At 47.1% G+C, this 14076-nt stretch overlaps 1 protein-coding gene across 2 annotated transcripts in view; it reads left to right on the forward strand.

The window, feature by feature from the left end:
- The window catches only part of LOC119379028 (uncharacterized protein KIAA0232), a 58764-nt gene that overhangs the window by 25949 nt on the left and 18739 nt on the right, over nucleotides 1–14076 (forward strand). Inside the window, exons 6-9 of one of the 2 annotated variants that reach the window (XM_049411853.1) lie at nucleotides 2925–2992; nucleotides 3063–3132; nucleotides 4232–4304; nucleotides 7218–7333. In XM_049411853.1, coding sequence (XP_049267810.1) covers nucleotides 2925–2992; nucleotides 3063–3132; nucleotides 4232–4304; nucleotides 7218–7333 — 327 coding nt within the window. Of the gene's footprint in view, nucleotides 1–2920; nucleotides 2993–3062; nucleotides 3133–4231; nucleotides 4305–7217; nucleotides 7334–14076 lie in introns of both variants that reach the window. The other variant, XM_037648165.2, reaches the window with a different exon arrangement.

A 14076-nucleotide genomic window follows, 5' to 3' on the forward strand; every position in this document is an offset into this window, starting at 1 on the left:
GTTTGTCTTAGCACGAACCAATGAATGTACTAGATTTTTTAAAAATGAAAGCAGCGGGAAGTTGCTGGCTGAGGAGGCTGATAAACAACACCGCTTGGGTAATTATGATAATGAACAACGAAGAACTTACAAGAAAAAAAATTAAGCATGCTGACGGCGTGCACAAGTCGCCATAGGCACCAATTTCCTTAAATTTTTGAAGAAATTATTTTTGAAAAGCTTTGATAACGTCCACACAACAGAGGTTACTTGGGTAATGCTGCGGCCACACTATTGTGTAATCAAGGCTTCATTCTGGTATGCCACATTTATTTATACTGACAGACCATTGTAAGAGAGTATGGCACATAGTTCGCCCTCAGGGATCACCTGCCTTTCACGCAAGAAACTTGCTTGGGGATACCCCATCGTGGCAACCGCGCCTGATGTGCGCTCACTGTGTAAACAGGCAGCGCCCGTAAACAATTCTGTGCTTTATTTCTGTCCAGGATTGTTATGTTTGCTGCAAAATCTTTGCCCGTTTCGAAAGTATTCACAGAAACGCCCAGGAAAGCTTCCGCGTGGTGTTTTCCTAGAGCACCAATGGCTAAAGATATGAGGATTCGCACCACCATTATCCTACCTAGCATGCAAGAGAGGTGCACCCGATAGAGGGCGACTCCGTAACTCCTCGCCCCCAATATACCAGATAAAGTGTACAGGACGACTCGATTGGTAGCTCAATTGGTAGAGCATCTGGTGCTTTATTCGAAGGTTGCAGGTTCGGTGCCTTCTGGCAGCAAGTAGTCTTTTCGTCCACTTTAATTTCTTCACATTTATATCATAATTACTACAAATAACATCCCCCATACTTTCCTTGGCTTGATTGTCTGTTGGTTGTCATTAATGTTGTGTCTAGCAAAGGAAAATGGGCCCTTAAAATTGCCCTTCTTTTGTTGGATTAGAATAGTGTTTAGTTGACGTGAAGTTCTGTGAATGATCTCCTAAGGTTGTATTTCGTTTCCAGAGTTGCGTAAACTTTTGTTAACACATTTGATGTGACATTCGCTTTTTACTCAAGATCATTCAACATTACCTATCTCATTGAATTACACTTCCGAGTTTGAGATCGTGTTTCAGACTGCAACAGCTGTGGTTATGTAGAACGCATATAAATAGCTGTTTACCTTCCTATGCTTACATTTATAAAACACTGGAAAAAAGATATGTGTAGTAAATGAAGAGTGCTGTGTGCTATTTGAGCACACAATTAGAGCATGAGAAAGTTAATGTAAATACTATTCTAGCCAGAGCAATTATATAGCAGAATGCAGTTGCCATGATTTTGTCAGCAGAGTGCTGCTCATAGCGCTGCCATCTGTAGAAGCCCTAAGGAAGCAATCTTGGCAAAGTCTCATTGCTGCATGCTGTTCTAGACATGTAGTATAGTGCTGAAACGAACCGTGCACAAATAGTGTAAAATTTTTACTACAACAGTGACTAACTCATTTGCTTTGCCTCTTGATAGCGCAGTTAGTTCAGCTTCCAACACCATTGCCCTCATCAAATGGTAAACCTACACCTATCTTTGATGGGTATTTTTTGATAGCCATGCACTGCGTAGCCAGACACCACGCTGCCTTGGGGTGCCATGTGCTACAAGCGTATGCCATTGAAGCGCTATGAAAACCTTGTGCTCCGTCTTGATGGAGCGCTCTGGGTTATGTGGCCAGAGGGGGGTTGGATGGGTTCAAACAGCCCTTGAAATGTTTGTTTTCTATGTGTGTGTGTGTATATATATATATATGCTCGGTTATGTACAAACACATGTGCAAGCATGTATAAAGAACGGTATTCAGACCCCCTTGGCTTTTGCCCCTGCTTCTGTGTCACAACATCCAGTTCTCTTTGGAAACTAAACCGAAACTGGTTCATATAACTACTAGTATAGTGTACTATTGAGAGTGGCCAGTATTATTTATTGGGTTTTGAAATCTAGGACTTATTTACCGAAAATATATTGGCAAAGTAAGAAATGTACTCTGTTTAAACTCAAGCCACAAGCCACATTGGTTTAAGCTTTGCAGAAAAGCTTGCTGCCAAAAAAAAGATATCATGCAGAAGGTTCTGTAATATGTAAAAGCAAAAATTTACTCACGTTGAGACATTAAAGCACCGCAGGTAGACACAGAATCTGGAGCCTACTTACTGTGTACTTAGACTTGGGTGCATGTTAAAGAACCCCAGGTGGCTGAAATTTCCGGAGCCCTCCACTATGGTGTCTCTTGTAATCATGGTGGTTTTGGCGCGTCAAATCCCAGCAATTATATGGAGCCTACTTACTGTGGATAGGCTCTGGATGCTGGTGGTCTGTTATGCTGCTACATTAGGCACTGTCCTCATATATCAGATATAACTTTTGTAAACCCTGTTAATCATTAAATTTTATATGCAACTGAGCACTGTTGTATGTCGAGCCTGCACAGTCTGCATATCTGTCTGGTGTCACGCAGGTCACATGGCCAGGAGGTGGGGGGGGAGTGAATAAAGAAATAAAATGGAATGATGATGATGCTCGAAATTATGGTGGTGATGATATAAATAACACTAAAAGGGCACAAAATCTTCAAATAAACACAAACTTACCCATATTCACAGTCGCATCACTGGCAAAACACACATAATCATAGATCATTACAGAAAATTACGCAAAACCATGGAAATTCTGAGAAACGCAAGACGACCTCAGGTTCGCTGTTTCAGCAGATTTCACTTTATGGGAGCGAGTTACTTATTTCACTTTATGGGAGCGAGTTACTTTTTAGCTATGTCAAGGATCCTGCATATTTATAAATGGAGAAATCTGTCATGAGGCTGTTACTTGTTCATTATTCATTATTTCACTACAGTTACTAACAATACTGCCTCTAAACATGACCAGGAACTAGGACACCGTGGTGAACTAGGAAACCGTGGTGCTGCAGTGGAGTGTCTTAGGTCAGCCACAGAGCAGGTAGGCACTGCTGTCTCTATAGGCATTTGTTAATTGTGTAGAATATCAAGCTCCTGCACTTGTTTCACAGAAGGCCGGTCTTGAAGCACTGGTGGATGAGCTCTGCAGACGCCTGAACAACCACTTGCACCCTGAGTCTGGTAAGCACATTCTACAAGTATGGCACGAGTATTGTCAGTGACAGGTCACTAACTACAGTCAAACTTGCAAGAAAAGGGGAATTAGCTAATATATTGTATAATTCGATATAAAACTGCTAAAGAGTCTATCTTATTTTCGGCACGAATTTTGGTGCAGAAGTTGGCTTCAAGGTACTGCTTCATGATAATGCAAGTAAGGAAGCTTCATGGCTATACGCGTTCTTTTTCTTTTTTATTTTCTTGGTTTGTAGTTCTGGGTGCGTGTTTTAAGAAGGGCCTGGTTGTACACGAGAAAGCACCGTATCATTCTAAACAGCGCCTCAACATCTTCATATGCCACTGTGCGTAATCGTCGGATGCTGGAAGCCTCAAGTCCGCCTCGGCCCTGATGTCGGCCTTGTTCTTCATTATCATATTCATTGTGCAATATTCAGCGTGCTTCTTTGGATGCTATACGCAGTGGCGACGTCGGACTTTTCTTATCCAAGTTCGACTTAATTATTGCCAGCTTTGCGGATAGCAGGTTCTTCCGTTAAACATGCCCTTTTGCCGATGGCATGTTTAAGGGAACTAGGTATATTACATTCCCTGGAGCATGGAAATATGAATGGCAGGTACATCATGCTTTTTTGGGAAGAGCCTCTTCAGATGTTTGACTGACTGCAGTCGTGTTTCTTTGTGTCGCACTTGACATACTCAGCACTCTGCCCGTTTCAGTTTTTTTGGACATGCTAGGAAGTGACCAACTTTAAGGCATTCACCATGACTGTGAAAGGGTAACATCATGCATGGTCCATTTTGAATGTGTAAGACAGTACAAACAAACAGTGCTTGTCTTATATGTGTTCAGTTTTCAAAGTGAATCCTAATTAAATCACCTGCCATTTTGTTTCACCATGGCATCCTCGTGTCTAAAAAAATTTGTAGCTGTCATTATTAAAAATGTAGAAATGTGATTGCTGGCCAACTGTGCCAGGAAGTTCAACCTGCTGCATCCCGTATTGTTTATGCAGTATGTTTGTAGCACTGCATTTGCTGGAATTAAAAGCAACTTTTGTATTTTTATTTATTTTGTTGTGGGTCATCCTTTTGGTATCAGAGGAAGAAGCTGCTGCAGCTGCACCCGTGGAGGAACCTGTGATGCGTAGGTCTCCAAAGGAACTTGCACAAATGTGAGCATCACTTCTCAAAGTAATTCCTCTTTTGAGTTGAAGTGCTTGGTGTGCGATTTTGGTTGTAAAATTTTTTTCAGCTAGTCAGTTATAGATTAAATAAATGGGCTTAGTGTTATACATTAGCCCTTTGAGCGTCGAATTTTTTTGCGGAATTCATTACAAAAATGTAGTTTTTTTATTGGTGAAGTAAATTCTTCAGACGATTCTATTTAAGAAAAAAATTGACTAAAATTTTTTTTCGGGACCGTAAAGTGACAAAAAAATCATTTTTGTTGTTACATACACATAGTTCATTCGTAGTAAAATCAAGCAAAATCCTTAAAAAAAACTTAACAGTTTCTTATAAATAAAAATTATGCATTGTATTAAACATAGCTCACAGTCATACAAAAATAAGCACACCAGAGTACTTTTCCGGTTAAAAATGTTCGTGCTCTAACACTAAAAACTTTTCAGCGTGTGATAGTCTTTGAAGGATGGCTCCACACAGTGATTTGTTGCACTCCACACACATGTAGCGCGTCTGAACTCGTCAGAAAATCCTCATCTGACATACTGAAATCCAATGAATCAGATTCTGACTCGGCACTTGGGGAATAGTCCGCATCGGAAGAATTGCTGCTCGACTCACCGGCAGCAGAGCAACTGGCGCGCGCTTCCATAGCATAAGTGAACTGCGTCAGTGAGCGCACGGAAGAAAACTCTATGGTTGTGCGCCCGTCCGGAAAGCAAAATGAGTGAAAAAGCTACAGTAATCCTCAGTTTTTCCGAGACCCCGAAACAGGAAACGCAATCACAGCGGCGGCGTTTGTGTAATTTAGCGCCGCACGGAAACGGATGTAATCGCGCCCCGGGGAGCAATAAACAAGAGAGTAACAAGCGGTCACCCTTTGAGAGGTTAGAAACCAAACAGCCATCAGCCTTGCGGGCGCAAGAAGCGAAAAACACCCGAAGGACGAAACCGAAACCAGCCAAACCACGTGCGCGCATTCTGATGCGCAACTGAAAGCCGCCGCGCCGCTTTGAAAAGAAAGAAAAGAGTGGAGAGACATCGGCGCATGAAAAAAATTCCATGTATTCACGAAGTGTGCCAGCACAGGTCAAGCAAGAGAAATGATCGAAAAATGCGTGAGTTTTAAAAATAAACGCTATGCCATACATGTACAACGAAAACCCTTTGGTACCAGGAAGCTTCTGCCGTACATGTACGGCGAAAACCCTCAAGGGGTTAAGAAAGGGAAATTGACAATCAGCCACAAAGCCACAAGGAAACCCTCACAAATTTCTAAGAAATGAAGCTTCGTAGTTGCCGAAAAATTCATCCTGGTTTTGGTATCGAACCCGGGGCCAACACCTTTCCAGGGCAGTCACTCTACCAATTGAGCTTACCAGGACCCGTGTACTTAGATGTAGGTGCACGTTAAAGAACCCCAGGTGGTCAAAATTTCCGGAGCCCTCCACTACGGCGTCTCTCATAAATCATATGGCGGTTTTGGGACGTTAAACCCCAGATATTATTATTATTATTGAGCTTACCAGGAAGCTAGCAATAAGCAGTGTGAGGGTGAATTAATCGACAACTCGTGCAGGGACACAGAATAATGAAAATCAATTCTGCGTAATTCCGCAAGGTGGCGGAAGGGTTCAGAAAGGGAAACTGACAACAGTGTTATAATTTGTGCATTTTCTGAACAAGTTCCATGTATCGTGTCAGTTTTCCAGTGTCTTCAAGTATTTGTTGCCAAGCCTACATAGTTGTTCATACCTGCCAACTCTCCCGAAATGTCCGGGAGACTCCCGAATTTGGACCTAATCTCCCGATTGTATGAATGTCATCTCTAATCTCCCAAAAAGTGGCCACCACAGCAGAGGCGGGTTTTCTTTCTTTTTTTTTTTAAATCATGCGCGTACATCAGCCTTTCCTGCTGTGGCGGTGCTGCGGAAGAGCACTCGCCACCACACTTCTATTTCATTGTAACGATATGGTAGAGTACTGCTGAGTACATTCTAGGCACTGCGCATCTGGGGGAAGGCTGGCCGGCTAGCCGTGAGAAGCACTCGCCACCGTAGCGAAAGAAGGCGAGGGAAAAGGTAAAGTCTCAACGGAAAAAGATTGCCAAAAGTGCACGGCGGCCGGAGCCGCGGCGCTGCACGAGCGCTCCAATAATGAGACGGCGAGACTGTCGAGCACATTTCATTTTCCAAAGGAGAGGTGGCCGGCAGACCGGCGGTAAGTAAGCGGCCCCCATTGTGCTTTGCACTTTCGATATCGGCGTGCTTGGGAGAATCAGCGCCGCGTGTCGCAATCTTGCCGCTCCGGCCACCGTTCAGCTCATTTGCGGCAATGGTTTCCGTTGAGCCTAGCCAGAACTTTCGCATCTCCATCTTGGCCCCCGCATTTTGTACGCTACGCCATCTGCCATGGGGGTTGCGTGTTTCCAGAGTTCAGTTAGAAGGTCGATGACGGCGTCAAAATCAAAGTACTTGCAAATGTTTCTGGACTCATACACAGCTGGGTTTCCGTGCTTTGCGACTTCGCGGAAAGGTGACAAGTACGGATTCTGTGCCACGTGCGCCTGTGAACTGCCTTGGTGCCTTCACAAGTAAAGAAATTTGGTTCAAGCAGCTCAAAACAAACATCCTTACCCCTTTCTGATGTCAGTCTCTAGTCTCGGTAATTTCCGCTATGCAAAAAGAACCCCCCCCCCTGATTTTGCATCATTTCTCCTCTTTTTTCACAGTTGTGAATGGGTTAAGGAGATGGGCAATGCATGGTGAAATAAAGAGCGATTTCCTTTAAAAATATTACTTTTAGTAGACATGTGTTTCTTCGTGTAATTTGCTCCGCCATTTATAGATTGGACATTTTTTGAACAGGGAAACAATTCTCATTGTTCGCCCCTCTTGAAGGTACTACGCTGCATTTCCAGCCCTTGAGAACAGCCCCCAGGTGCAGGCGCAGCGGGTTTCTTGGGATGGCCGCCACATCATAGAACTACATGAGCGTGAGCAGCAGAATGCGGAAGGTGAGCTTTGTCAGCCACAGGTTTCTTTCTTTAGAAGGTTGCCTTTAGACATAAGATGGTTAACTACACAAGACAAAAAATCACGTCGCACAGAAATGAGCAAGTTTATTAAGTGTATAAAGTCTAGTAAGGATAGGTAAAATGGTACATTGACCCAACTTTGCATGTCAGGGTGTCGACCAAATGATGACCATTGCTTTGAGGAGGTACAGGCACACGTGCTGTAGCCCCAGGCATCACCGCAGCAAGGGCATCATGATCCACAATGTTATCAGATGCCATCTACCAAATGGCAAGAAATGCCAGTACATACAGTGTCTGTCCATAAAGTAATGGGACTGGGTCTGGTAAAAAGGGTTAATTGATCCAACAGGTACATATTATTTAATTTCTTCAAAATAGTTCCCTTGGACATCGATACACAAATTGCAACACGATTCCCACGCTGCAAAGGCTCTGTGACAGCCCGTTGGATGGAGAGAACACCGTCAAAACATTAGGCCTGTATCAAGGCTGCATCAGCCCTGATGTGAGCTCGGCAGGCTACAAATTCGGTCCGTTGTTATTCATGTTTGTAAACAATATAGTTAACATACCTGATTTACCATCTTAAACACTTTGCAGCGCAGGAAAAACAGACACAAAGAAGACGACACCAGACAACATACGAGCGCTAACTACCAACAAAGGTTTAGTGAACATCACATGCGTATATATACCATGCTCAAACACCGTTGCACATGCGCACACTACTTTCTTAGGAAGTACAACTCTTTTATCTGAAAGGTGTTTTTCCTGCGCTGCGAAGTGTTTAAGATGATCAACGAACAGGCCCAATTCGCCACAATTCTGATTTACCAGCAGTGATAATGCTTGCCAATAATACAAATCTGCTTTTTAAATCATGGGACCTGAGTGAACACAGTGTGAATTGCTACCTTACATTACTAGCACGGTGGATGAAACAAAATAAATTAGTTAAAAAAGTTGTCGAATACGCAGGTAGATAGGGAACTAACCATTAACTATACAGGAATGAAATCGCAGCAAGTAAGAAAACGATAAGTTTTTTTGAGTGATGTAATGGGGAAATAAGCTAGAATGTTCATAGAACGTAACTGTGCATAGATTTATCTGAAAGTGTTTTGGTATTATGTATAGAATTTCCAAAATAATTGCACTGGGGTTTAAACAGCAGAAATACAATTGTGTTTTCATTCTAAGCTTTACTACAGAGCTCTGGTTTGGGGAACAACTACGAAAACTAACTACAAGAAGCTAGTAAGTGCTTCTACAGAAAAGCTTGCAACTGCCACTGAAATTGCGCAAGTGTAAGGACAGCACCTTTATTTGAAAAACACCATATGCTTCGTGCTGATCAAATTTTTTACACGAAAGGGTTAAAATCATGCATCTAACAAAAAAACTATGAGCAAAATGAATATGCTAGACAACACCATTATCCTATCCACCAAAACTTGCACCAAACACAAAGAACACTTAAAAATTATGGGAAACAGTTTTAGTTACTAAACAACACGAGAAATTATGGGAAACAACTGACATATTAAACAAATTAGGACATAAGCTCTCCTTAAAAAGCATTTAAGCTACAAGTTACAAAAATCCTAATGCAGGAAAATATAGTTTGATGGTTAGCTCACAAACAGAAATTATATAACTAATACTCCTTTATACAATGATAGTAGTTGGGTGATGCGAATATGCAGTGATTCCACTCCTGCGCCAACTGCGCCAAAGTGCGCCAAATTGTGTTTACTGCGCCATCCTGATAATATCGATGAAATTTGCGCCAAACTGCGCCAAAGTCTCGGGTTTGGGGGCGCCTATCACCGGCAATCGCACCGCCGGCGCGTCAGAACATGTGCAGCTCGATCTTGGGGCTGCCAATAAAGTCGCAATCATGGACCAAGAATTATTCCGCTGAATAAATAGCGCTCGCGCGTGCGTTCTGAGTAAGCCACGATGCCATGCACGGTGCCGACGCAGCTTCTGTTACACTCTACTTCTGTTCTGCAAGTCGGCTCGACAGCAAAACGCGCTCTCCCCAGAGGCTCGTGACGTCTAGGCCTATCGGTAGCGAGAAAGTGCGACGGCGATTCATCGGCGGACGTCGTCTGTTCCAGAAACGCTGCTGATAGCTCGTTTCAAGCGTCGCACAGCACGTAAGGAAAGCAATGTTCAGTAATAACTACATGAGTGCCGCTAAAATGTCTGTCACTTCTGTTTCCGGACATCCCGGATTGAAATCTGGGATATCGCTCGCAGTAGATATCGGACAATATCGAATTTTCCTTGCTTTGTGTTCATGGAAGAGCACGCGAACGGTGGAAACGCGTTGACACTTTTCCTCAGATATACTTTATCGATGGATCTTCATACAGAACAGCTTTTTCGTAATTCCTTCCGCCAGCACGTCTGAGTTTGTAATCACTCTGCAGTAAATACCCCCTAAAAGGCCCTGCCCTTTCGAGCTCACGTGCTAGGGTTCCAATTCGAATTTTTTGCTTGCTTTTTTTTAAAATGTCATCTCATTAGTAAAATCATATCTCCTGGTCGGAGCAGCCGCAAATGCGCAGCTGTCAATAGTAGCGGGCCCGTCGCTGACGGCCCACAGTGAAGCGGCTACGCCATGTTACACGTCCGCCCCTCGCTTTCGGGGGTCAATAGCTAACGGTTAAAAAAATTCAGTTTCGCTTAAGAGTGAAGCAATGAATGCGATACCAAAAAATTGTATTGTGAAACTGTTGTGTAGGGCAGGAGCGCGGCGTAACCCGCGGCGGGCCGACGGAGAGGCCGAACGACGGGAGGGCGCGCGGAGTGACGACGCAGAGACCAAGCTTCGGCGAGACTGACGGAAGACTGCTCTCCCGCGTTTATTGCAGGCGGTTTTAAGGAGAGAGAGAAAAGGCTATTGGTCAGCGAGGCACGGGTCACATGACCGGCATGACCACGCCGGATTGGTGGTAGCACAGAGGCATGGCAGAGACCCAGCTCCCCTCAGTAGCATGAATAGAAAGCACAACAGCACTGGTGTCTTAGCATGGCACCAGGGGTCGCACGACACAACATCGTCCCGCCCTGGGAAGAATTGCATCCTTATACAATTGTAACTGTGGTACATCAGGAACCACTAAAATAAATCACATTTGAGTTCCGATCGAGATGGCGTCCTGCTGCCGTAGCGCCAGAGGCAGCCGACACAGCTTGGCAGACAGTGGCACGATGTGCTGCCGCCTCTTGGCCCGGTGGACGTAGTCCTTGACACGTCCCAGGGCTCCGCTATGCAGGTGCTCGAACCCCGGAGGTACACCTGCAGGAAGCTGTGATGAAACTGGTGTAGCCGGACGACACGTCAACGTTGCGCCGTCGTTCAGGAGTCCCAACTGCTGGATGGCGTCGAGCCCCAGCAGTGAAGTGCCGAGTGCTGTCACGTAGAAGGTGACAAAGGCCCGCTTGCCATGATGCTGCAAGTCTGTGCGGAAATAGCCCAGCACCGGTATGCGGTGCTTCGAAAAATCCTGCAGTTGGATGGACATTTGGAGCAGTCGGTGCTTCGAAGCGAAAAGCATGTCGAAGTCCTTCTTGGTCATTAACGATGCAGTGGCTCCGGTGTCCACCAGCAATGACATGTGGCTATGTCCTCCGACGATAACAGGGATGCGCAATTCCCTTGGGCTAGTCGGCGCAGCTTGCACGGACAGGACTGTGGCAGTGCCGGAGGCACGGTCTGGAACGGGGGCAACTTCCTGTACCGACGCTCGTCGCTTACGGCAGACTGCCGCGAAATGCCCTTTGATGCAGCAAAATTGGCAAATTTTCTTTTTGGCCGGACAATTCCTTGAAGTCGCCAAATGCCCTAACTTGCCGCAGCGAAAACAAGGGCCGACTTGAGGCTTGGGCGCAAGCTGTTGTACTTGCTGGCAGCGAACGCAGCATTGTGCCAGCGCCGTCGAGCCCGCGGAGCCATCTTGGACCCGGCCACCCGCGCCGGGGGGGAAGCCGCCGCCATGTTGAGTGACATGCGGGACCAGCGAAGCAGCCGACCCGCCATTTTGAGCCGCTGCGACGCACTGAACGCTGCCGCCGTAACCGGAGTGCGAACCGAGTAGCCGTTCATTCTCTCCGAATGCCGCGTTGGCTTTGTTGAGCGCCTCCAAGTCGCGTCCAACTTCTTCGGCTTTCTGCAGCGTAAGGGCTTCCCCGTAGGACAGAAGTTTGGCTCGTACATGTGCGTTGGCGACCCCGTGAATTACTTGGTCCCGTACTCTGTCGTCGTAAGTGGCGCCGAACTTGCATGACAGGGCCTTTTCTTTCAGCGCGGTGACGAAGTCGAGAAACGTTTCGCCGGGCAGTTGTTTGCGGCTCGTGAACAGGTGCCGCTCGGCTAGCACGTTCGTTGTCTCGGCGAAAAGCCCGTCTAAAAACTGGAGCACCGTGTCGTACGTCGTTGCCGTCGCCGCTCCTGTCTTCGGCACCGTGCCCGAACCAGACGCCGTAACTGCGCCTTCCGCTTCAAGCTGCTCTTGCGCGGCGAAGTATTTGCGTTGGCCCTCGATGCCGAGCGCGCAGAGGAGCACTGACGCACGCCTTTCGTCCTCCCAGCCGCTTCCGCCGGCCGCCTTCAGGTGAACCTGGAAAATCTTGTGCCATATATGCCAAGGAATGGGAGGCTTGCCGGGAGCGTTGAGGAACGGAGGAAGGTTTGCAAAAGGAGCCGCCATGTGTGCAGGAGGTAGGCCGTAGGCTCAAGCAGGAAGGTGGCGTCGTGTAGGGAGCCGGAGCGGGAACAAAGAAAAGTCAGGTCGACGCGCTTGTAGCGTGCAGGAAGCAGCACCGACGCGCAGCAGAAAAACGTGACTCGTAGCGTAGTGTCACGTACGTCGTGCTCTTCCTGGCGTCGCCTGTCGAACCGGGTTCAGCACCTCGTCGCCATGTGTTGTGTAGGGCAGGAGCGCGGCGTAACCCGCGGCGGGCCGACGGAGAGGCCGAACGACGGGAGGGCGCGCGGAGTGACGACGCAGAGACCAAGCTTCGGCGAGACTGACGGAAGACTGCTCTCCCGCGTTTATTGCAGGCGGTTTTAAGGAGAGAGAGAAAAGGCTATTGGTCAGCGAGGCACGGGTCACATGACCGGCATGACCACGCCGGATTGGTGGTAGCACAGAGGCATGGCAGAGACCCAGCTCCCCTCAGTAGCATGAATAGAAAGCACAACAGCACTGGTGTCTTAGCATGGCACCAGGGGTCGCACGACACAACAGAAACGAAGTAAGACTAGCCGCTAACTCTTTTGGATCCGATCTCGCGTAACTCAACAAAATGCTGGTTTAAGCGAATATGGCCCCTCCAGGAACCGAAGCGTTTTCTTGCTCGGAGTTCTCTATACGCGAAGTAAGCGTTGAAAGCACAGCAAGTTTACGAGCCGTCTCCTGATGCCTCGAGATAGCGCGCGCGCAAGCGACTGCGCCCTTCGAACGATGCGGTACCCCCCCCCCCTTTCCGCTCCCCTGGTGTTCCTTCATGCTCCTTACGAAAGACGGGCGGGGCGTTTCCTCTCTGATGAGCAATCGATGGCAGGCCCGCACGCGGGAAGATGTTACCTCATGCGCTGTCCGTGCGGCGGAGACAGACGGCCAGCTAGCTTAATCTTCGCTTCAGCCGCGTTTGTCGCCAGCGCTCGCGAGCTTTTACCCGCGGCAAGAATGCGCGTGGTGATGTTGTTAGATGCGAAGTATCTTAAGGCGGAGCTCATCCGGTGGTGGTGGTGGTGGTGTGCGGCGTGACCACCCTTACTGCGCATGCGCATACCCTCTCCACACACCTCCTCTCCACTCCCCCTCACCATTCCCCATGTCCTCTACACCTCTTCACTTTCCCTCTCCCCTCCCCCTTTCCACTCTTCCTCTGAAACGCGGGCTAGACATGCCGAAATTCTCTCCTGCGCAACGCCGCGATGAGCTCGAGCGCATGCGCGCTCCCTCCCCTTCTCTCTCCTCTCCTACGCTGCCCCCCCTCTCGCCCGCCTGTCGACCATGTTCCCCGCTCGCCCTGTGAGAATTAACGGCCAGGGTAGATGGAAGACGTGCGTAGCGTCCCTCTTTGCATTCCACGACGCGAGGTCGGTAGCATGCCCAACGAACGCCAACGGAACGCGATCGTGCAAGTGCTCCGGCTTCGCATTGCCTCATGGTCCCCTTTAGCGGGAGATGGTGTAATTTTTTAATTTGGACTTTATACGGAAAATTACGGCAACGGCGGCGGCAAAAATCCGCCGAGAGTGTCCATATAATTGCTATCGCAAGGGTCAATGTACGGGGCAGATTTTGCGCCACCCCCCCCCCCCCCCTGCCCCCCCTGTGCGCACGCCTATGCTCCTGAGATGATTTTTTCCTTGAGATTTGCAATGAATCGAAATATTTCTAGCCTTTATAAGAGTCCCATAATAATACTCAGGTGCTTGAATGTTAATGCAATATGCTTCTGTATTGCACTCCAGGATGTAAAATTCGCTGCTCCAAAGTGCTCCAAGATGAAAATTTTGCTGCTCCAAAGTGCTCCAAAACGGAAATTTTGCTGCTCCGAAAATTGCTCCAAATCAGAAGTCCTCGGTAGCATCACTGGAATATGTATTCATGTATTATACATATTATTACTGTGTTTCACTTGTTTCATATTGTTCTCTAATTTTGCTTTGTCCAGTGTGACAGCTCTTTCAGTGT

The sequence above is a fragment of the Rhipicephalus sanguineus genome, chromosome 1 (assembly GCF_013339695.2).
Source record: "Rhipicephalus sanguineus isolate Rsan-2018 chromosome 1, BIME_Rsan_1.4, whole genome shotgun sequence".
Lineage (NCBI taxonomy): Eukaryota > Metazoa > Arthropoda > Arachnida > Ixodida > Ixodidae > Rhipicephalus > Rhipicephalus sanguineus.